The 22,961-nt window shown below is 41.1% G+C and overlaps 1 protein-coding gene and 1 long non-coding RNA gene across 2 annotated transcripts in view; one reads left to right on the top strand and one right to left on the bottom strand.

Moving 5' to 3' along the window:
* SPTBN5 (spectrin beta, non-erythrocytic 5) overlaps window positions 1-22,961 on the top strand; it is a 435,120-nt gene that overhangs the window by 32,429 nt on the left and 379,730 nt on the right. The window contains exons 6-7 of the mRNA XM_089686901.1: window positions 14,166-14,797; window positions 18,101-18,239. Of these exons, the coding sequence (XP_089543027.1) occupies window positions 14,166-14,797; window positions 18,101-18,239 (771 nt within the window). The remainder of the gene's footprint in view (window positions 1-14,165; window positions 14,798-18,100; window positions 18,240-22,961) is intronic.
* LOC149454958 (uncharacterized) overlaps window positions 1-22,961 on the bottom strand; it is a 40,913-nt gene that overhangs the window by 2,301 nt on the left and 15,651 nt on the right. The window contains exon 2 of the long non-coding RNA XR_016314156.1: window positions 13,588-13,822. This is a non-coding gene — a long non-coding RNA (uncharacterized LOC149454958). The remainder of the gene's footprint in view (window positions 1-13,587; window positions 13,823-22,961) is intronic.

A 22,961-nucleotide genomic window follows, 5' to 3' on the forward strand; every position in this document is an offset into this window, starting at 1 on the left:
ACTCATAGAGTGCAGAAGCCAATTAACCTACCAGCATGTATTTACAGTGTGGAAGGAAACCCACACAGGCAGAACATGCAGACTCCAGGCAGTGAGTGCTGTGGATGGGAATTGAACCTACAACTCTAGTGCTGTAAGGCAGAATTGCTAACCAAATAGCAACTGTGTACTTTGACTTTTTTGGCCTAGATTTCTAAAAGACCATATCCTGGCACTTAACCTTCCACCATTCTGCTATATGGATATAAATATATAAACGTTTGGTGGTAGGTTGACATGATTCTTCAATTGTTTTTGCAATGGAAAACTGGTTGAAAGTGGTGGAATGATAGAAAATTGCTGGAATGATAGAAAATTGCTACGTGTGTGGTCAACATAATGGTTTGGGTACACAGTGTCAATGTATCTGCAAACCTCCCAACATGACCTCTACTTCCGGTTATCCCTCAGCCTTACTGGTTAAAGGAATCCTGTCAAGACAGGCACATGGGGGTTTATTTACTAAAGCTGGAGAGTCCAAAATCAGACTCCCTTCTGCATAGAAACCAATCAGCTTCCAGGTTTCATTGCCAAAGCTTCATTGAACAAGCTGAGGTTAGAAGCTGATTGGTTTCTATGCAGAAGGGAGTCTGATTTTGGACTCTCCAGCTTTAGTAAATAAACCCCATGATGTCTGCAGTTTCCAACTTATTTTGAAATTGTAATGCCTGACTTTATGCTGACCTTTAATGCTCTGAGTTAACGACACAGAAAAAAGCATGTAGATAAGGACTTCTTTTCTCAAACCTTTCTGATCTGCTTACTTATTTCACATGTGTAATTCAGAGAGAATTCAAACCAAAAGTTCTGCTTAATAGCCAGGCAATATACATGTTTTCATGAGGTCAACATTGGCAGCCAAAGTTTTTCTCTCGTGCCAGGTTTCCTTAAAGTGTATTTCCACTTTTGCAGTCAAATTTGAGAAAACCCTACTAAATATTTGTTATTTGTTTTTATTTACCCAGCATACTTTTTAAATATTTCTTACTGTTTAAGTATTTTTAAGGAGAAAACCTCATGGCATTTCTGGACAATTTCACAGTGTCTTTGTCCCCACTCAGACTGGGGACTTACTGTGCTGTCCCTCATTAGGCCTCATTTACACACATGTACCCCTTTGAAGACCCACGTGCAGGCTATCCTATTCATGTCTGTTTGGATACAGTGAGTGCACAGACATAGCTGGTGGCCCCAACTTGAGAGCCGTGTGGGTGTGTGCCCCCGAATACAGACAGTGTGTGTTAGGGGACATGCACCCGCACGGCTGTTAAATAGACATGAATAGCACTGGCTGTAAGCACAAGCACAGAACACCTGTGCATCCCATGCAGGCAAAGACTGGACTTTGCACAGGTGTACACATAGGTAAGCCTGTGTGAATGGGAACTTAACATATAAAGAAACTCAGCTTCTAAAATTTTAACCCTTTGCTAGGAGAGGCAGTCCTCAAATCTAGTTTACAACTGATAATGAAAATCTGCCAGCACAGTACAGACAGGGTTAACTATGTTGCCCATTAACTCCCCCACCTCATTGTATTCCACAAGAAAATTCAATTTGGGAGCAAAATGTAAGTGCAAATCAATGTGTCAATTTTTAAATATTTCTTTTAAAGTTATAGTGCACAAGTATGGGGGTTGATTTAGGCCACATTCACAGCGGCGATTTTTCCAGTGAGAATTGTACTGGCAGTTCTCCCCACGGCTCTCAGCGGGTAGCTGTGGCCGCTGGCCCTACTTACTATAATGACAGGTCACCTGCATCTGCACTTGTTTGCGGCTTTCTACACATCCAGAAATTACGCGATTGCTGCTGAATGCACTTTGAATTCGTCCAGCAGTGATCACCACAGGTAATCGCTGGCTGTGCTGACAGCCACAAATAGGTGCAGCTGCTGATGATCTATTATAGTTAACAGGGCTGGCAGCCACAGCTACCTGCTGAGAGCCACAGGGAGAACTGCCAGTACAATTCTCACTGGACCTAATAGCAGGTGTGAATGTGGCCTTACTAAAGGGCAAAAAGACAATTTACTTTGCAAGGTAAGTTTTACTTAACAAGGGAATTTCCCCCAGGGCTTAGTGAGTGTGGTAAAATTTATGTGCAAGAAAAATATAAAAAGAAGTTTTGCTTGCACATGATTGGATGATGGAAGTCAGTAGAGATTCACCTCACTCACTGAGCTCTGGGGAACATTGCCCTGCAAAGTGAAACTTCCCTTGTAGAGTGAACTACCTACAGTCATGGCCGAAATTGTTGGCACCCTTGATATTTTTCCTGAAAATCAAGTATTTCACACAAAAAAGGTATTGCATTAACACATGTTTTGCTATACACATGTTTATTCCCTTTGTATGTATTGGAACAAATATAAAACAGAGGCAGAAAAGCAAATATGACATAATGTCACACAAAACCCCAAAAATGGGCTGGACAAAAGTATTGGCACCCTTAACTTAATATTTGGTTGCACACCCTTTGGAAAACATAACTGAAATCAGTCGCTTCCTATAACCATCAATAAGCTTCTGACACCTCTCACCCGGAATTTTGGACCACTCTTCCTTTGCAAACAGCTCCAGGTCTCTCTTATTGGAAGGACACCTTTTCCCAACAGCAATTTTAAGATCTCTCCACAGGTGTTCAATGGGATTTAGATCTGGGCTCATTGCTGGCCACTTCAGAACTCTCCAGCGCTTCTTTGCCATCCATTTCTGAGTGCTTTTTGACGTATGTTTGGGGTCATTGTCCTGCTGGAAGACCCAGGATCTTGGACGCAAACCCAGCTTTCTGACACTGGGCCCTACAGTGCGACCCAAAATCCTTTGGTAATCCTCAGATTTCATGATGCCTTGCACACAGTCAAGGCACCCAGTGCCAGAGGCAGCAAAACAACCCCAAAACATCATTGAACCTCCACCATATTTTACCGTAGGTACTGTGTTTTGTTCTTTGTAGGCCTCATTCCGTTTTCGGTAAACAGTAGAATGATGTGCTTTACCGAAAAGCTCTATCTTGGTCTCATCTGTCCACAAGACGTTTTCCCAGAAGGCTTTTGGCTTACTCAAGTACATTTTGGCAAACTGTAGTCTTGCTTTTTTATGTCTCTGTGTCAGCAGTGGGGTCCTCCTGGGTCTCCTGCCATAGCGTTTCATTTCATTTAAATGTCGACGGATAGTTCGCGCTGACACTGATGCTCCCTGAGCCTGCAGGACAGCTTGAATGTCTTTGGAACATGTTTGGGGCTGCTTATCCACCATCCGGACTATTCTGCGTTGCAATCTTTCATCAATTTTCCTCATCCGTCCACGACCAGGGAGATTAGCTACAGTGCCATGGGTTGCAAACTTCTTGATAATGTTGCGCACTGTGGACAAAGGCAAATCTAGTTCTCTGGAGATGGACTTGTAACCTTGAGATTGTTGATATTTTGCCACAATTTTGGTTCTCAGGTCCTCAGACAGTTCTCGTCTCCTCTTTCTGTTGTCCATGCTTAGTGTGGCACAGACAGACACACAATGCAAAGGTTAAGTGAACGTCTCTCCTTTTTATCTGCTTTCAGGTGTGATTTCTATATTGCCCACACCTGTTACTTGCCCCAGGTGAGTTTACAGGAGCATCACATGCTTGTAACATTCTTATTTATCCGCAGTTGTGAAAGGGTGCCAATACTTTTGTCCAGCCCATTTTTGGAGGTTTGTGTGACATTATGTCGAATTTGCTTTCTTTCCTCCCTTTTTTTGTTTTGTCCCAATACACACAAAGGGAATAAACATGTGTATAGCAAAACATGTGTTAATGCAATACGTTTCGTGAGAAATACATGATTTCCTGGAGAAATATCAAGGGTGCCAACAATTTCGGCCATGACTGTATTTGCCTTTATTAAATCAGCCTCTATGTAACAAACATAAACAATTTTCTGCAAAGCCAAAAGACACTTTAACCCCCCTGGCGGTATTTCCGAGTGTAGCTCGGGGTTAACATTCAGTACCAACGCCGAGCACTGACCCCCGATTCCCTCCAGCACTTACCTTGTCCTGCGCTCCCGCGATGTCCCCCCTGCAGCATCCCCAGCCATCTCCTCCGGCCAATGCCGGCATCCGTCTTCTAGGTTCTGTTCCCTGTGAGCATCGGGATGTACGGGACGTACGGGGACGAAACCGGCGGGAAATTAAAAAATTTAAAAAGTGACATTCACTCAATACACTAAAACCTGATAGTATAACATTACTGTATAAAAGCATTTCACATACATTTTGTCCCGAGTGCTTTGTCCTGTGCCCTGCCTGCATTTTTACTGTTCTTTCTGCCTTGAAACTAAGAAATGTCCATGGCATCCAAAAAGCGTCCCTTTAGGTCAAAAACGATTTTAGACCAGCTAGAGAACAGCGATAGTAAATTAGAACTACTTGCAGAATTGAGTGATAATTATTCGTGGGGAAATTCGTCATTAGACACTGAAAACGATTCTGCGACTAAGATCAGTGATATGCGCACTTGGTGCTCTATTTCAAATTTCAGTGTTTTTGGTTTGATTACATTATTGAATTACATTTATTATTATATTATTATTTTTTATGATTGTTTATTGTATTATAATTTATGATTTCGTGTTTCAAATTTTATCATACCTGAGATGTTTACTAGACTCTTGTTCGGACAGATTTCAGTGAGTTATTCCTAAAAATTACAGGCCTACAATAAATAAAACGACATATTTCCATGCAAAAAAAATGTACCGCTTTGAGCACAGAAATACTGACATAATCAGACCACTAGGGAGGTTAAAGTAAAATTCTAGGTTTAATATGACTTTAAGTCTTTGTTCACAATAATGCGACCTGAAAGTCGCACAACTTAAAGTGTGACTTTGCCAGGCGACTTGAGTACTACTGATTTAGTTGAGGACTGAATTGTCCAGTGCTTATCTGTTCCTGTCCTAATTAATCTTTGCTAGCTAGCTTTGGAATGTGCGCACACTGGAAGAGACTCATGCTGACACACAAGTTCAGTCTATGAACACTTCTAGTTTATTATAATGAGAAAGTGAGCTTATATATATGCAAAATGATGCAAGAGTCATGTGAGAACAGCATAAGCATTATATTAGTCTTTGATTGGTCATTTCCACACGAAAACAATCTCCATCATGGTATAGGTGTGATCTTCTTCCAAGTCTTATCTATAAAAAGAAAAACATTCCTTTGTTTCAAGTTGGCACGATGGGAGGGGGGTCGGTGCCTGTGAGCAGACATTTCTTAAACAAGAATTTCTTAAAGTACCACAAAGTCCAGCAGGCAGAAAATATTCACACAACATATATATTCATGCTAAACATTTATAAATATGAAGAAAGAAATAGTATTAAAGTATAAAAGTAAATATGTATAAAAATGTGTAGAAAAACGTATATATATATATTCAATAGGAAACCAAATAGGCATTTTACCATATCCATCACACTACTTTGAAGCGACTTTGGCGCAACTCTGAAGCAACTTTCAGGGAATAAGAACCATGTAGCAAACATATGGTGCCGCTCAAAGCTGGACAAAGCATGATCACCCCGTCGGCAGGGAAGAGGGGAGCAGCGTCCCAAGTTATACCAGAAACTAAGCAATGTGAAGGGAAAGAGATCAGTCCACCTATGGGTGGGGCAAAATGCATGAGAGGGCATGGCCAGAGTGACGGCTGAGGCCATCCCCATTACAGTATCTTTACAGGACTCCTTGGGACGGGTATGAGTGGCATCAATCCTCTTTCCCTGCACACAACTTTCAGGGAATGCCTGGGTAAACTTTCTGTAATGTCGGATCCAAATCACATCAATATAGAGGAGGATCCGACTTGGAGGCGACTTCCATTAAAGTCTATGGGCACTAGAAGTCGGATAGAAGTCACCTTGAAGTAGTACAGGAACCTTTTCTAAAGTTCGAGCACCTTCAGTAGTGCTAATTAAAACAGCTGTCATTGACTAACATGGGATTTCACATGTCACATGCGACTTGAGGTCTCACAAGTTGGATCCCAAGTCGTGGCAATGTGAACCGAGCCTAATGGAAATTGACAGGTTGGCCCAAACTGTTTCCATTACATAACTATGCATCTGCTGTGTGTGCTGTAATATACTGTAGTCACACTAGCTTCATAAAGTATGCAGCACCGTGTTCCACAGCCATGTGGGCGACTTCCCATCTGCTGCCAGAACCTGATAAAGACATGCTGAATGCCAAAACAGTGAATACAAGACTTCTTCGGATTGACTGAGATGGAGAGGTGAGTAGATGATGTCAGATTTCTACCTTGACCAATCAGAGGAAGCCTTGTATTCATTGATAAACATACAAGGCTTCCCCTGAATGGTGAAGATTAGGAAACTTTTTCCCAATCAAGTGATCAGTGTATTCTGATAGAAGAGAGCCCCTGCTGTCAGAATACACGGATCACATCATCGGAAAAATTTTCCAACAAGCCCGTTCAACAGAATTCAGTTTTTAGATCGTCTTCAGGCAAATGGGAGAAACCACACATGGATCAAAATTCAATTCATCAGCTCTGGAACTTGAAAACCTTTTTATTTTTGTATGTGCCCTCCTGTCCCGGTGACAGCTGCACTCTCCCCATTTCCTGTACAGAAATACAGAGAGTAGAAATGAGGGAAGGGGTGATAGACTTTTATTGCTGTACCAGTGACAACTGCACACCTCATTTCTTGTATGGACATCACAGGGAAAGGAAGTGAGGGTGACAGGAAAAAGAAAAAAAAAACAGAATTTTGAACGTGAAAGCCAAAATTAATAGAAATGGCTGGTAATATCTTATTGTTTTTGGAAAAAAATTAGTAAAGTCCTTAGCCTTTATATAGAATGACCTGAAAAAAATCTGATAGCTATCCAAGGTCTTTGTATAATTGTATATATTTCTTCACTGTCCAGAGACGCATGTAATCTAACCTGTGAGCTGAGCTCCTCCAATCTCTTCTAATAGGATTATCACTGTGAAGAAGTCTATTAAAGATATATATAGAATTGACTTATTTTCTACAAGAGAAAACATAACTGTAAAATATCAGCTGTCAAATATAACTTCCATTTACTGCTAATTACATTTATTTTTAATATCTAAATATCAGCCTACTAATGAAGTAACAGTAGTTCTGCACATGCCTTTAAAAGGTGGGCAGGGTATTACGTTGTTCCGTGTGATTACGGGCTGCTCTAGTGACCGGCAGCAGAAGAGACTGCTCAGCAGGTGGTGAAGCATCCTTACCCCCCTGGAATCTTTTGGATTGGCCCATGCACCTGCTAGGATCTCTCAGCAACACCTGGCTGAGATGGCAGAACATCAATGCAGGGGTAATGATGCAGGGCCAGGCTCTGCCCACTCTTGCCTTGGAGGTGGGTGAAAATTCTCTGGCAGGTTTCTCAGCAGATTGACACACAGGGCACGGCTCAGATGTTTTCATGTGGCCAAATGTCTGCCTCACTCATTCTTGTAGAAATGCTGCAAAAGGCAGACATGACACCTATAGGATATTTAATACATACATAGCTTATATTGCTAGTTTATGTACAGCTATATCTATGTATTATTTCAGACTTCCAATAGACGATGGCGTACATTTTCTGCTGCGCAGATGAACAATTCTGAGAAACGTGGCTGTATTGCCAAAAATAATATTTAATGCACTTGAACAGAATCCGCTATAACTGTGCAGTGGGTATTATTATTATTATACAGTATTTATATAGCACCAACAGTTTGCTCAGCACTGTACATTACAATGGGAGACAATACATGAGACAGTACAGTAACAATACAATGTGATACATGAGGGCTTCGAGGGCCCTGCTCCTTGAAGATTACAATCTAGGAGGGAGGGGATAGTGGTGCAGGAGGAAATAGCTGTGGGGGATGGGGTGGTGGGAAGAGCAGAGGAGATCAGCAATAAGGTGAGGGCGGGGTAGGCTTCCCTGAAGAGATGGGTTTTCAGGGTGCACCTAAAGATGAGGAGGGTAGGTGAAATTCTGATGGATTGGGGTAGGGAGTTCCAGAGGATGGGGGAAGCCCTGGAGAAGTCCTGGAGATAGGCATGGGAGGAGGAGACCAGGGAACTGGAGAGTAGGAGGTTTTGTGAGGAGCGGAGAGTGCGTGTTGGGTGGTATTTGGATATCAGGTCGGTGATAAAGTTTGGGGCAGTGTTATGAACAGCTTTGTACGTCAATGTTAGTATTTTGAATCTTATGCGTTGGGCAATCGGAAGCCAGTGGAGGGATTGGCAGAGGGGGGTGGCGGATACGAAGCGGTTGGTAAGGTGGATGAGTCTGGCCGCAGAATTCAGGATAGACTGAAGCGGGGATAGCCTGTGTTGAGGTAGGCCAGCGAGGAGGGAGTTGCAGTAGTCAAGTCGTGATATAATAAGGGAGTGAATGAGTTGCTTTGTAGTTTCTGGAATTAGGAACGGACGTATTTTGGAGATGTTGCGGAGGTGGAGTCTACATGAATTTGTCAGCGATTGGATCTGGGGCTGGAAAGACAGATTGTAGTCTAGAATGACACCTAGTACTCTGGCTTGCAGGGTGGGGCTGATGGTGGCATTGTTGGTCGTGATGGAGAGGTCGGGGGGTGCGCGGGCTGGGGGGAAAACTAGGACCTCGGTATTAAGGGCAAGTTCACACTAACTATCCAATTTAATGCATTTGTAATGTATTTATAATGCATTTGTAATTTGTTCCAATTCATTTTTTTCCATTTTTTTCACTTGAAAATTTTTTCTTTTTTAAGGGATTATTGACACCAGGTGCATTTTTTTTAGGCGCATCCTGAATGCATGCATGGTAAAACCAATGTTTTCCAATCACCCTAGTTCACACCACTGCATTCAGTTCCAGTGCTTTAAAAAAAAGTACAGCTACATGTATTTTTTTGCAATGGAACACATGGAAATGCATTAGAATGCACATAAAAGCTAGCATACTCCTTTAGAAATAAAGATTTTGCAAGTGAAAAAAAAAAACTGGAATGCATTACAAACACATAAAAAAAACACATGTAAATGTGCATGTGGAAACACACAGGAAACAGAGGGATTGTGGTGTGAACTGGCCCTAAAGGTGTTTGCTTGCATTTATGCATTGTGCCTATGAGCATTCTGGTGCATTTCCATATGTTCCCATGCAAACAAAAGCATGCTGCTAAATGTTTTTGAAAGCACTGAAACTAAGTGCAGTGGTGTGAACTAGGGTGACTGAAAAATGTTGATTTTAGGGTTCGCTTACACCAGTGGTTCTCAACCTTCCTAATGCCGTGACCCTTTAATACAGTTCCTCATGTTGTGGTGACCCCCAACCATAAAATTATTTACCCAGTAATTATAATTCATGAGTGTTGTTTTACCTCCAATACTGCTGCTTTCAACACAGCAGCTGCTTTCTACACAGTAGCTGCTCTTTACACATCGGAAATATGTGTTTTCTGATGGTCTTAGGGGTCGCGACCCACAGGTTGAGAACCACTGGCTTACACTAACAGCAGGGACTCCCGCACCTCTGGAAGGTGATCCATGCTCCGATTTCTTTTCAGAGGCATTTGACAGACAATTGGGGGGTGATATGTCCCCTCCTCACCACCTGTTGTGACCTCCCAAATGCTGCACTACTGCGCCTGTAAGGAGTTTGCTTAGTGCCATATTCACTTGAATACTCTAGGTCACATTTGGTGGGCGGTAGTGCCCATCAAACATGATAAGGTATAATTCCTGCCATGACTGTGAAGCAAAGCACTGTAGGTGTGGCATGTGCCTCTACCTTTGCAGCTTAAGGGGGAGTGAGAGCTGGTAAAAACATGGCTCAGCTTCCTATTTATACTGACACCCCACCCCAACCGCAGGTGTAAACAAGCCCTTACTGTGCAAACATTCAGGCCGCACCTGAAACTATTTTGTGTGAACAAACCCTACAGAGAAACTCCAGCCAAAAAAAAAATATTTTCTGTAGTTTCTAATGGTAGTGTTGTTTAGTGCTCTACTAAATATCACCAATTAACAGTTTCAGAAGCTGGGAGGTCTGTTACAGGATGTTCACATGGACAATGACATACATGTGATTATATGTATTTAAGGGACATTTCTAAATCATGTAATGATTTGAAATAATTTATAGCCCACTCTGCCCTATTTATGTTCAGGTGCATCCAGATTTATTGGCTGCATGTACTCAACGAATGCTGGTTTTCCAGTTTCAGATCATTTGACAGAAGCCGGTCTAACTACTGAATAGAGAAGGCTACACAGGGATCAAAATACAGACGGTTCCTGCTGAATCAGCCGAATTTTGATCCATGTATGGCCAGCTTTAAGCTGACCATATGCTGATTGAATTTCCGCTAGAACCAGGTGAAATTTGAGCGCTGGATGGTCAACTTGGCACCCTCCTACCCAATATCCTTCAAGAATCAAAGGAGCCAGCCAGAAGAAGTCTTGGTCAACAGTGACTGTGGAAGATCTGCTGTCGTCATTGACTAGCAGCACCCACTGTATACTAACAGCCACCAATGCTGACTGTCAGAATACAGTGGCTTCAGCAGGAGATTCATCCACCTGAATGGACAAAAATCTAATAGTGTATAGCCAGCTTTAGTAAATAAAGATACAGTGGGGATCGAAAGTTTGGGCACCCCAGCTAAAAATTTGTATTAATGTGCATAAAGAAGCCAAGGAAAGATGGAAAAATCTCCAAAAGGCATCAAATTACAGATTAGACATTCTTATAATATGTCAACAAAAGTTAGATTTTATTTCCATCATTTACACTTTCAAAATAACAGAAAACAAAAAATGGCATCTGCAAAAGTTTGGGCACCCTGCAGAATTTATAGCATGCACTGCCCCCTTTGCCAAGCTGAGACCTGCCAGTGTCATGGATTGTTCTCAATCATCATCTGGGAAGACCAGGTGATGTCAATCTCAAAGGTTTTAAATGCCCAGACTCATCTGACCTTGCCCCAACAATCAGCACCATGGGTTCTTCTAAGCAGTTGTCTAGAAAACTGAAACTGAAAATAGTTGACGCTCACAAAGCTGGAGAAGGCTATAAGAAGATAGCAAAGTGTTTTCAGATGTCAATATCCTCTGTTCAGAATGTAATTAAGAAATGGCAGTCATCAGGAACAGTGGAAGTTAAAGCAAGATCTGGAAGACCAAGAAAAATATCAGACGGAACAGTTCGCAGGATTGTGAGATAAACAATTCAAAACCCATGTTTGACTGCACGATCCCTCCAGAAAGATCTGGCAGACACTGGAGTTGTGGTACACTATTCCACTATAAAGAGATACTTGTACAAATATGGTCTTCATGGAAGAGTCATCAGAAGAAAACCTCTTCTACGTCCTCACCACAAAAATCATCGTTTGAACTTTGCAAATGAACATATAGACAAGCCTAATGCATTTTGGAAACAAGTTCTGTGGACCGATGAGGTTAAAATTGAACTTTTTGGCCGGAATGAGCAAAGGTACATTTGGAGAAGAAGGGGCACAGAATTTAATGAAAAGAACCTCTGTCCAACTGTTAAGCATGGGGTTGGATCAATCATGCTTCGGGGTTGTGTTGCAGCCAGTGGCACAGGGAACATCTCACGAGTAGAAGGAAAAATGGATTCAATAAAATTTCAGCAAATTTTGGATGGTAACTTAATGCCATCTGTGAAAAAGCTGAAGTTAAAGAGAGGATGGCTTCTACAAATGGATAATGATCCTAAACACACCTCGAAATCCACGGGGGATTACATCAAGAGGCGTAAACTGAAGGTTTTGCCATGGCCTTCACAATCTCCTGACCTCAACATAATTGAAAATCTATGGATAGACCTTAAAAGAGCAGTGCGTGACAGACAGCCCAGAAATCTCAAAGAACTGGAAGACTTTTGTAAGGAAGAATGGGCAAAGATACCTCAAACAAGAATTGAAAGACTCTTGGCTGGCTACAAAAAGCGTTTACAAGCTGTGATACTTGCCAAAGGGGGCAGTACAAGATATTAACTCTGCAGGGTGCCCAAACTTTTGCAGACGCCATTTTTTTGTTTTATGTTATTTTGAAAGTGTAAATGATGGAAATAAAATCTAACTTTTGTTGACATATTATAAGAATGTCTAATCTGTAATTTGATGCCTTTTGGAGATTTTTCCATCTTTCCTTGGCTTCTTTATGCACATTAATACAAATTTTTAGCTGGGGTGCCCAAACTTTCGATCCCCACTGTAGATATGCTTGAACCTTCAAAACAAGTCTAGAAATTCTTCACACTTTATCCAAAACCTTTTGGACATTTGTAGCATAACATAGAGTTTAAAGATACAGTATATAGGGGTTGATTAATTAACCTCCCTAGCGGTATTATTATGTCCATATTTCTGTGCTCAAGGCGGTACATTTTTTTGCATGGAAATATGTATTTTTTTTATTGTAGGCCTGTAATTTTTAGGAATAACTCACTGACATCTGTCCAAACAAGAGTCTAGTAAACATTCCGGGTATGATAAAACTTGAAACACGAAATCATAAATTATAATTTAATAAATAATCATAAAAAATAATAATATAATAATAAATTTAATTCAATAATATAATCAAACCAAAAACACTGAAATTTGAAAAATACCGCCAAGTTCGCACATCACTGAGCAAAGTTGCAAAATCGTTTTCAGTGTCTGATGACGAATTTCCCCACGAATCAATTCTGCAAGTGGTTCTGATTTACTATCGCTGTTCTCTAGCTCGTCTAAAACCGCTTTTGACATAAAGGGACACTTTTTGGACGCCATGGACGTTTCTCAGTTTCCAGGCAGAAAGAACAGTAAAAATGCAGGCAGGGCACAGGACAAAGCACTCGGGACAAAATGTATGTGAAATGGTTTGATACAGTAATGTTTTACTATGAGATTTTTGTGATTTTAGTGAATGTCACTTTTTGTCATTTTCAAATTTCCCACCGTTCCATCCCCATACGTCCCAATGCTCGCAGGGGACGAAACCCAGATGACAGATGCCGGCATCAACCGGATTACATTGCGGGGACACTGCAGGAGGGACATCGCGGGAGCGCAGGACAAGGTAAGTGATCGAGGGATCCCGGAGCAGCGCCGCATGGTAAGCCCGAGAGTACTTTACCTCGAGCTACACTCGGGAATACCGCCAAGGAGGTTAAAGGCAAATAGGCTATTCACTCTGCAAGTACAGTTGCCCCTCTTAAAAGGAATTTTACCCAAAGCTTGGTGAATAAGGTGAAGCTCTGCTGACTTCCATCATCCAATCCTGTACAGGCAGAAATGTTGTTTTACTTTTTATTTTCCCTGCACATGATTGGTATTCTTTGCAAAATTAAGTTTCACCATAATCACTAAGCTCTGGTGAAAAGTCCCTTCCATGGTACAACTGTACTTGCAAAGTGAACAGTGTATTTGCCTTAAAATGGAACAGCACTGCATCTGAGCACCACAAACCAAAAATGCTATTTAGTTCATTGTTAATATTCAAAGCAAACTCACCCATCCATCCATGTCTCCATGTTTTATTTTGCTGAGAATTAATTTTGAAAAACACCCCCTGGTATTTCTGGCAGTGGCCATCTTGAGTAAGGGCAGATGATCCATGTAGCATTTACTTCGTGGAATCCGTCTGCCCTTAGGTCAGGCGTTGGCTGAGCTGAGAACCCATCCTCCCCTTCTGAAGGCTCCTAGGATGTGTGACATAATTTGCCTAGGCACGGAACCCAGGAAGTAACTGAAGAAATTAAAAAAAGAGTTTAAAACAAGTTAATATGATATACTTTTCTATCTATTTAATAATGCTAGCATCATAAGGATTAAAAATAGTCAATGTTGATTGAGAGAGTGAAGTTCTACTTTAAGTAAATCAACCCCAAGATCTATAGTCTGTGAGAGAAATGATGTGTTGTGCATACTTAATATTTAACATACAGTATAATTAGACTCTTTGTAGTTCCACATTTGTTAGTATCCCATGGCACTTGATTAAGCTATGAAAAACATTTCTTGGAATAAAGAAAAACAACTAATTTACAGTAAACTCTAATTATTTTTATTCTTCTCCTCCAATAATTCAGACCATGTCCTTGGTTCTTGATATGAAAAATCTAAAAACCCAGTATGAAACAATGACATCTGACTTGATAGAATGGATAAAACAGAAGGTGGTAGAGATGAACAACCGTCGCTTCCCTAATAACATAAACGGTATGCTACAACTCATGGCAAACTTTAAAAACTACCGCATGGTGGAGAAACCTCCAAAATACCAAGAGAAAGGCTTGATTGAGGCCCATTTTTTCAACATCCGAACAAAACTACAGGGCAACAACTTACGGCCTTATTTCCCCGCTGATGGATTTTCGTTGAGTGATTTGGAGAAGCATTGGACCATCCTGGAGAAAGCAGAGTATGAACGGGAGAAGGCCCTGCAGGCAGAGTTGATGAGACTGGAAAAGCTGGAACAGCTGGCTCAGATTTTTCACAAGAAGGCCTTCCTGAGAAAAACCTACCTTCAAGACATGACACAAGTCATTGAGCGCCAAGATTTCAAGGCTAACAATCTTACTCAAGTGGAAGCTGCCACCAAGAAACTTGAGGCAATTGAGGCTGACGTGTTACCACGAGAGCAACGCTTCAAATGGCTCGCAGAGATGTCTGCCATTTTACAGAGAGAGAATTACCACAAAATTGATGAGATACTTGTAAAGTAGGTATATTAAAATAAAAAGTAGCTGCTGTCAATAGTAATTGAAATATAAAATTAGAACCAATATCAGTTATTTGTCTATTTATTATTCAAAGTGTTTTAAAATGAACTGTGAGCTTACACATTATGCTCATCATGCACTTAATGTATAGCCCTCTTCAAAAGTTCCTAACAGGGGCGGACTGACAGCTCATGGGGCCCCCGGGCAATAGGGGATCATGGGGCCCCGGTGTCCTTTGCCCAAACTCAAAAAAGCCTATGAAAAAGGTACCAGGGGCATCTTATGGGGCCCCCTACTGACCCCGGGCCCTCGGGCAGTGCCCGAGTTTCCAAATGGTCAGTCCGCCCCTGGTTCCTAATGGTAATGCTGTTTTTAGATTGCAGGCCTGTGAAGTCCCTTGTTGAACCGAATGCAGAGAGAGAAAGACAGTGCTTCTTGCAAATGTATGCAAATTATGCTCTCCAAAAAGAAAAGTACTTCTTGGAAAAATTTCACTTTAACAGGACAGGTCCTTAACTACACTGCATCTGAGCACCACAAACCAAAAATGCTATATAATTAATTTTAAATATTTAAAGCAAACTCACCCATCCACCCATGTCCCCATGCTTTATTTTGCTGAGAAATCACTGTGAAAAATAACCCATTATTGGCTGTGGCCATCTTAAGCAAATGCAGATGATTAATGTAACATTTACTTCCCAGAATCCATCTGCCCTTAGCTCAGACTTACAGACAAGAGAGTGTGCTTAGCTGAGAAAACTCCTCCTCTCCTTCTGAAGACACCTGGTGACTTATGACTTCATTTGCCTAGGCCTGGACACCAGGAAGTAACTGAAGAAATGTAAAGTGTGTTTAAAACAAGTACCGTATATATTTCCCTATCTATTTACTAATGCTAGCAGCATAAGGATAAAAAATAGTCATTGCTGAGAGAGTGAAGTTCTGCTTTAATGCTCCACCAAATGGGTTTTTAGAGCAGTAAACTGATAGCTGATCTGGATTATTAAGGTCTGTGCAGTGCCTTAAATACCAAGTGGTAGGGACATTAACCTACATGGCTTCCATGAATAAAGTACATTACCCAGAAGTCCATTCTCCTTTTTTTTTGCAACCATTTCCAATGGGAATATTTCCTGCAATCTCATTACCTGTAGTTTGTACTTTCATTGGTATCAAGCACTTTACAATAACATTTTCATGCGTATCTGAATCATAACTAAGCTTATGACAAAATGATTAACATTTATAATAATGTAAATAAAAGAATTTAACTTATGAGAACTGAAAACAATTTATGTTTCCACAACTGCAGCAGACAGAAGCCAAGAGTAGCCTACAGAAATTAAGTGGTCACCACCAGTAAGTTGGCTACTCTTGGCCTCTGTCTGTTGTTAGCTATTTTGTCTAGATACGTTTGTTAAAATGAATTGTTTTTTTTTAGCCTCTTTTGGTTAAAAACTTTGATGAGGAACCTGGATGTTGTACCATTTCACTAAGCATTATTTTGGTGGTATTTAAGGCACTGGTTTACGGTGCCCAGCTTTATCAGCTGATTCTTTCCCTATCTAACTGGCGTATTCTGATGTACACTGCTCAAAAAAAATAAAGGAACACTTTGAAAACCCATCAGATCTCCATGAGGAAAAATATCATGCTGTATATCTATACTGATATAGAATGTGTTAAGAACGTAAGGATGCCCCATCGTTTGATGGAAATGAAAATGATCAACCTACAGAGGACTGAATTAAAAGACACCCCAAAGTGAAAAAATGATGCAGAAGGCTAGTCCAGTTTGCTGAAATTTAATCGCAGCAACTCAAAGTGGTACTCAGTAGTTTGTATGGCCCCCACGTGCTTGAATGCATGGCTGACAACATCAAGGCATGCTCCTAATGGGACGACAGATGGTGTCCTGGAGTATTTCCTCCCAGATCTGGACCAGGGCATCACTGAGCTCTTGGACAGTCTGAGGTACAACCTGGCAGCATCAGATAGACCGAAACATGATATCCCAGAGGTGTTCTATTGGATTTAGGTCAGGCGAGCGTGGGGGCCATTCAATGGTATCAATTCCTTCATCTTCCAGGAACTGCCTGCATACTCTCGCCACATGAGGCCAGGCATTCTCGTGCACCAGGAGGAACCCTGGACGCACTGCACCAGCGTAGGGTCTGACAATGGGTCCAGTGATTTAATCCCAACACCTAATGGCAGTCAGAGTGCCATTGTCTAGCCTGCAGAAGTCTGTGTGTCCCTCCATGGATATGCCTCCCCAAACCATCACTGACCCACCACCAAAACGGTCATGCTGAACGATGTTACAGGCAACATAACATTCTCCACAGCTCCTCCAGACCCTTTCATGTCTGTCACATGTGCTCAGGGTGAACCTGTTCTCATCTGTGAAAAGAACAGGGCACCAGTGGCGGACCTGCCAATTCTGGTGTTCAATGGCAAATGTCAACCGAGCTCTATGGTGCCGGGCAATGAGCACAGGGCCCACTAGAAGACTTCTGTTTAAGATTGTTTGGTCAGAGACATTCACATCAGTGGCCTGCTGGAGGTCATTTTGTAGGGCTCTGGCATTTCTAATCCTGTTCCTCCTTGCACAAAGGAACAGACAGCAGTCCTGCTGATAGGTTAAGGACCTTCTATAGCCCTGTCCAGCTCTCCTAGAGTAACTGCCTGTCTCCTGGAATCTCCTCCATGCTCTTGAGACTGTGCTGGGAGACACAGCAAACCTTCTGGCAATGGCACTTATTGATGTGCCATCCTGGAGGAGTTTGACTGCCTGTGTAAACTCTGTAGGGTCCAGGTATCGCTACCAGTAGTGACACTGATCCTAGCCAAATTCAAAACTAGTGAAACATAGTCAGAAAAGATGAGTAGGGAAAAATTGTCAGTGGCCGGCATCAGTAAAACCAATCCTGTTTTGGAGATCGTTTCATTGTTGCCCATCTAGTGCACCTGTTAATTTCTTAACACCAAAGCAGCTGAAACTGATTAACAACCCCCTCTGCTACTACTGACCAGATCAATATCCCAGAAGTTTAATTGACTTGATGCTATACTAATTAAAAAATGTTCCTTTAATTTTTTAAGCAGTGTAAAACAATTGTAGAAAACCTAGCTGTTTTTCTGCCCTGCCACCTCCACATTTATTTTTTATCTTTTTAATAGAAATATATTTTGGCAGCCTGTCCATGTCAATTAACCAACTGCTTCCTGATATCTGTAGCTTTAGTCTATGGCAGTACTTCAAAATAATTACTTATGGTCTTTTCTTTTTGCTCCAGACAACGGGAGTTATCAAGGGGATGGCAGGAGCTCCTTAACTTAATACAAAGACACAAAGATCCATTAGGAGACAAGTTCCAAATACTGGTCCTCTTAAGAGACATTGACAGCGTTGTTGATGAGCTAAAAGCTATGCAGGTAAGGATGTTTTCAACATATATGTTTATTTATACGGTATGAAAATTTTTACCGATTATTGATCTACTGTAGGACAAATTCACACTGATCCAAATGTTCAGAAATTATTTGAACCTTGAATAGTGTCTGCACAGCTGTGTTAATCATTTTCTAACTGGATTTTATTATACTCAGCCATATACACACAATGAAATAGTTCTCCAGGCAAAATTTTGAAGGCAAAAATCTTAGAGAGTGTCATGGCGGAAACTATCTACAAAGCTCCCAACTCTCATTGGGAGACCTTATCCTGTTTAAAAGTCAAATCCTTCTATCTCTTTTGCTTCTTCAATTGTCTCTTTTTTTGTTCTAATGTATAGATCTCTCAGAAAAATGTACTATTGAACTACCAAAAGTGTTATACTAGTCTAAGCCTTCCATCTAACTTCTATAATAAAGCATTTGTTATTTTGAAAAGGCAGTATGATGAATAAGTAGTGGTAAAATAAAGTACCTGTGAGTTAACCAATATTTTTTTGTGTATTGAATACTCAAGGTTCTTACAAATGGAAATGTGGCATGGAGGTCTGTTGCCTACATATGCTGTTCCTCTTCCTCAGCTGAAAAGGCTTGGAGTTAGGCTTCTAGGGATAGTAAAGGTGCACTTCCAAACTGCATGTAACTGTGAGAACATTTGTTGTGAAAAAAAATACAGGTGCCTTTGTAGTGGAATGAGCCTAACATGTACCTGGCAATTTCACCTGGTGGCTGCTTAAAGTGTTACTAAACCCCAGACCCTGCATTCACTATATCTGGTCTCCCACAGTGCACACTACATAGAAATGCAATTATTTTAGTAAATATAAACTGCTAAAGACCTTTCCTCATCAGCAGTTAGAGCAATCTTGTGACTTCAGCTGAGCACTGGTTAAAGCTTGTAGGAGGAGTTTTCTTTCTGCTCTAAGAGGATGTGAAACCCTTGACCCTTTTTCTGAGCAGTGCTGATTGGCCCTGTGCTGATCACATGCACTCTCCCAAGAAAAAAAAAACCCTCTGTAGCAATACACACCAAACTGAGCATGTGCATGTGACTGCGGATTCAGTCTGTATCAGGTGGTCATTTCAACAAGAGGAGGGGCAGAGATGAAAAGATCAAACAGCCTTTTTACACAATGCAGAGGATTAACCCTTTAGGTTCCACAGTGAGTATAACAAGCATGCTTTACTGCATATACAGACTGATTTTACTGTTGTGGGTTTAGTAACACTTTAAGAAAATTTACTTGAAAAATGTTAATGTTCTGAGCCCGTAAAACAGTTTTGTGTCAGTTCCACTAACTAGGAAATATCTGTGTGGAAATTTTCCTGAACTTTACACTGGAATTTCAGTGATGGGAGGGCTAAATTTAGTGAAGCAAAGCATCCACCAACTGTCACTCTTTTTCTTTACTACTCCCAAAGACAGCATTTAGAAGAATTAATCTAGATGCCAAATCGGAGGTGCCAATTACATTTCCACCACAAGGATCACTGCCAAGTGTTTGCACCATGACCTCATGTGTCTGTCCCTTTGGAAAAACTTATTTCACTTGTTAAAGACTTTTATTGTTACAAATACTGTTTCTAAAAAATCCTGATTCCTAAAACTTATGCTTGTAAAAATACACATTTATATTAGGCTCTTCGCCTATATTATACTTAGCTATGATTGAAGTAGTCATTACATTTACAGTGCCTTGAAAAAGTATTCATACCCCTTGAAATTTTCCACATTTTGTCATGTTACAACCAAAAACATAAATTAATTTTATTCAGATTTTATATGATAGACCAACACAAAGTGGCACATAATTGTGAAGCGGAAGGAAAATGGTAAATGGTTTTCAATTTTTTTACAAATAAATATGTGAAAAGTGTGGCATGCATTTGTTTTCAGCCCCCTTTACTCTGATACTAACTAAATCTAGTGGAACTAACTGCCTTCAGAAGTCACCTAATTAGTAAATAGTGTCCACCTGTGTGAGATTTAATCTCAGTATAAATACAGTTGTTCTGTGAAGCCCTCAGTGGTTTGTTAGAGAACATTCATGTACAAATAGCATCATGAAGGCCAAGGAACACACCATACAGGTCAGGGATAAAATTGTGGGGAAGTTTAAAGCCGGGTTAGATTATAAAAAAATATCCCAAGCTTTGATCATCTCACGGAACACTGTTCAATCCATCATCCGAAAATGGAAAGAGTATGGCACAACTGCAAACCTACCAAGACATGGCCGTCCACCTAAACTGACAGGCTGGGCAAGGAGAGCATTAATCAGAGACACAGCCAAGAGGCCCATGGTAACTCTGGAGGAGCTGCAGAGATCCACAGCTCAGGTGGGAGAATCTGACCACAGGACAACTATTAGTCGTGCACTCCACAAATCTGGCCTTTATGGAAGAGTGGTCAGAAGAAAGCCATTGTTGAAAGAAAGCCATAAGAAGTCCTGTTTGCAGTTTGTGAGAAGCCATGTGGGGGACACAACAAACGTGGAAGAAGGTGCTCTGAACAGATGAGACCAAAACTGAACTTTCTGGCCTAAAACTAAATGCTACATGTGGCAGAAAACTAACACTACACATCACCCTGAACACACCATACCCACTGTGAAACATGGTGGTGGCAGCATCATGTTGTGCTTTTCTTCAGCAGGGACAGGGAAGCTGGTCAGAGTTGATGGGAAGATGGAAGGAGCCAAATACAGGACAATCTTAGAAGAAAACCTGTAAGAGTCTGTAAAAGACTTGAGACTGGGGCAGAGGTTCACCTCCCGGCAGGAGAACAATCCTAAACATACAGCCAGAGCTACAATGGAATGGTTTAGATCAAAGCATATTCATGTGTTAGAATGGCCCAGTCAAAGTCCAGAACTAAATCCAATTGAGAGTCTGGGGCAAGACTTGAAAATTACTGTTCACAGACACTCTCCATCCAATCTGACAGAGCCTGAGCTATTTTGCAAAGAAGAATGGGCAGAGACATCCCCAAAAAGATTTGCAGGAAGGAAGTTCTTCAGAGTATTGACTCCGGGGGGGCTGAATGCAAATGCGCGCCACACTTTTCACATATTTATTTGTCAAAAATTTTGAAATCCGTTTATCATTATCCTTCCACTTCACAATTGTGTGCTACTTTGTGTTGGTCTATCACATAAAATCAATTAATTACATTTAGGTTTTTGGTTGTAACATGACAAAATGGGGAAAACTTCAAGGGGTATGAATACTTTTTCAAGGCACTGTAATGCTCCTGATTACCTATATCATATTTAGGCTCCATGCACACTAGCATTTTTTTAAGCTCTTAGAAGCTATTATTAGCATATTTGTTTCTGCTCCTAGAAGCTTTATAGTGTTCTCCTATGTGTCCATGCACACTGCTTTAGGCTATTATTATGGCGCTGCAGTGTCTAGGAGTTTTTTGGAGCTTTTTTTCAGCAGAAAAAAATGCCATATGCTGCAAAACTCTACTGAATGCTTCTGAATGCTACTGAAACATTATTACCAAGGTTTTTTATAGCCAGAACTTTTCTCAGCGTTTTTGAGCTTAAACATTTATTTAAAAGACTGAATTATGAAAAGCATTGAGAATCTTCAGCCAAAAAATTGTAGCTTTGTTCACTTTGAATACCAAATTATGTGCAGATGGAAAAAATTAAAATGAGCTTTTTCCATGATTGGATAATTGAAGTGAATCCTCATACAAATGATTCTCATTAGTTTAGTTCATTATCCTCCTTGTCTTTGACACCCCGGTCACACTGGGTGTGATGTAGCATGTGCTTTGCATGCCATGCGACTTGCCAATTTTATGCCAAAGTAGCACCCTATTGTCCGCAATTACAGCGGTCAAATCCGACTTGGTCGGAGTCGCACCGATTTCTAAAGTAGTACATGCACTACTTTTCGTGTGATTTGAATAGACATCTGTGTCAGATGTCTTGCAAATCGCACCTGAGATTGGCATGTCGTCTTCACTGTAAGTCGCACGATTTCAAAGTCGAGCTTGATGTGACCGGGGGGGGGGGGGGGATTTGCAGCTGTGCATGGTAGTCAATCAGCTTCTTACTTACAATTAAACTTTAGGCTACTTTCACGCTGATCTGTAGCAAAAATGTAACAAAACACATATGTGTTTGTGCCGTGTTTGCGGTGCATTTTTTAAAGGGGCATTTGACTCAAAAATGCAACATGGGTGAGTTTTTTTATGCATTTTTGATGCATTCTTGATGCATTTTTGCAGTGTTTTCCATTGATTTCAATAAGGAGGTGTGTTTTTGGTGTGATTTTTTTACCACACCAAATCTGCACCAAAATTGCAGCAAGCAGGACTTTTGAAAAAACGTAGCGGCCACCCAACGGATCAGTGTGAAGAGTTCCATATGATTACATATTCACACATTTTTATTCTTTTTTTTCACCGCTTTCCCGCCACCCTATAGCAGATATACTGCTACAGGGTGGCAGGGGTGCGCGAAATCAAGTATATATACGTGATTTTGCATTTCCAGGTATATGCGGCTGCGGCTGTCAATCACCGGGTCCCGGCGCAGTGATTAACAAGCATCTCAGACAGGGAGGATGACTGTTTTGTTTACTAACAGTCCTCCTCCCTGTCAGCACGGGCACAGCACAGCCATCCAAAGCAGTGTGCTTACAGTGAAGCACACTGACACGTAAAACACTCCCTGCACACAGTTA

This window comes from Staurois parvus, unplaced genomic scaffold (assembly GCF_062004578.1).
Source record: "Staurois parvus isolate SC_StPar_1 unplaced genomic scaffold, SC_StPar_1.0 ptg000414l, whole genome shotgun sequence".
Taxonomy (NCBI): domain Eukaryota; kingdom Metazoa; phylum Chordata; class Amphibia; order Anura; family Ranidae; genus Staurois; species Staurois parvus.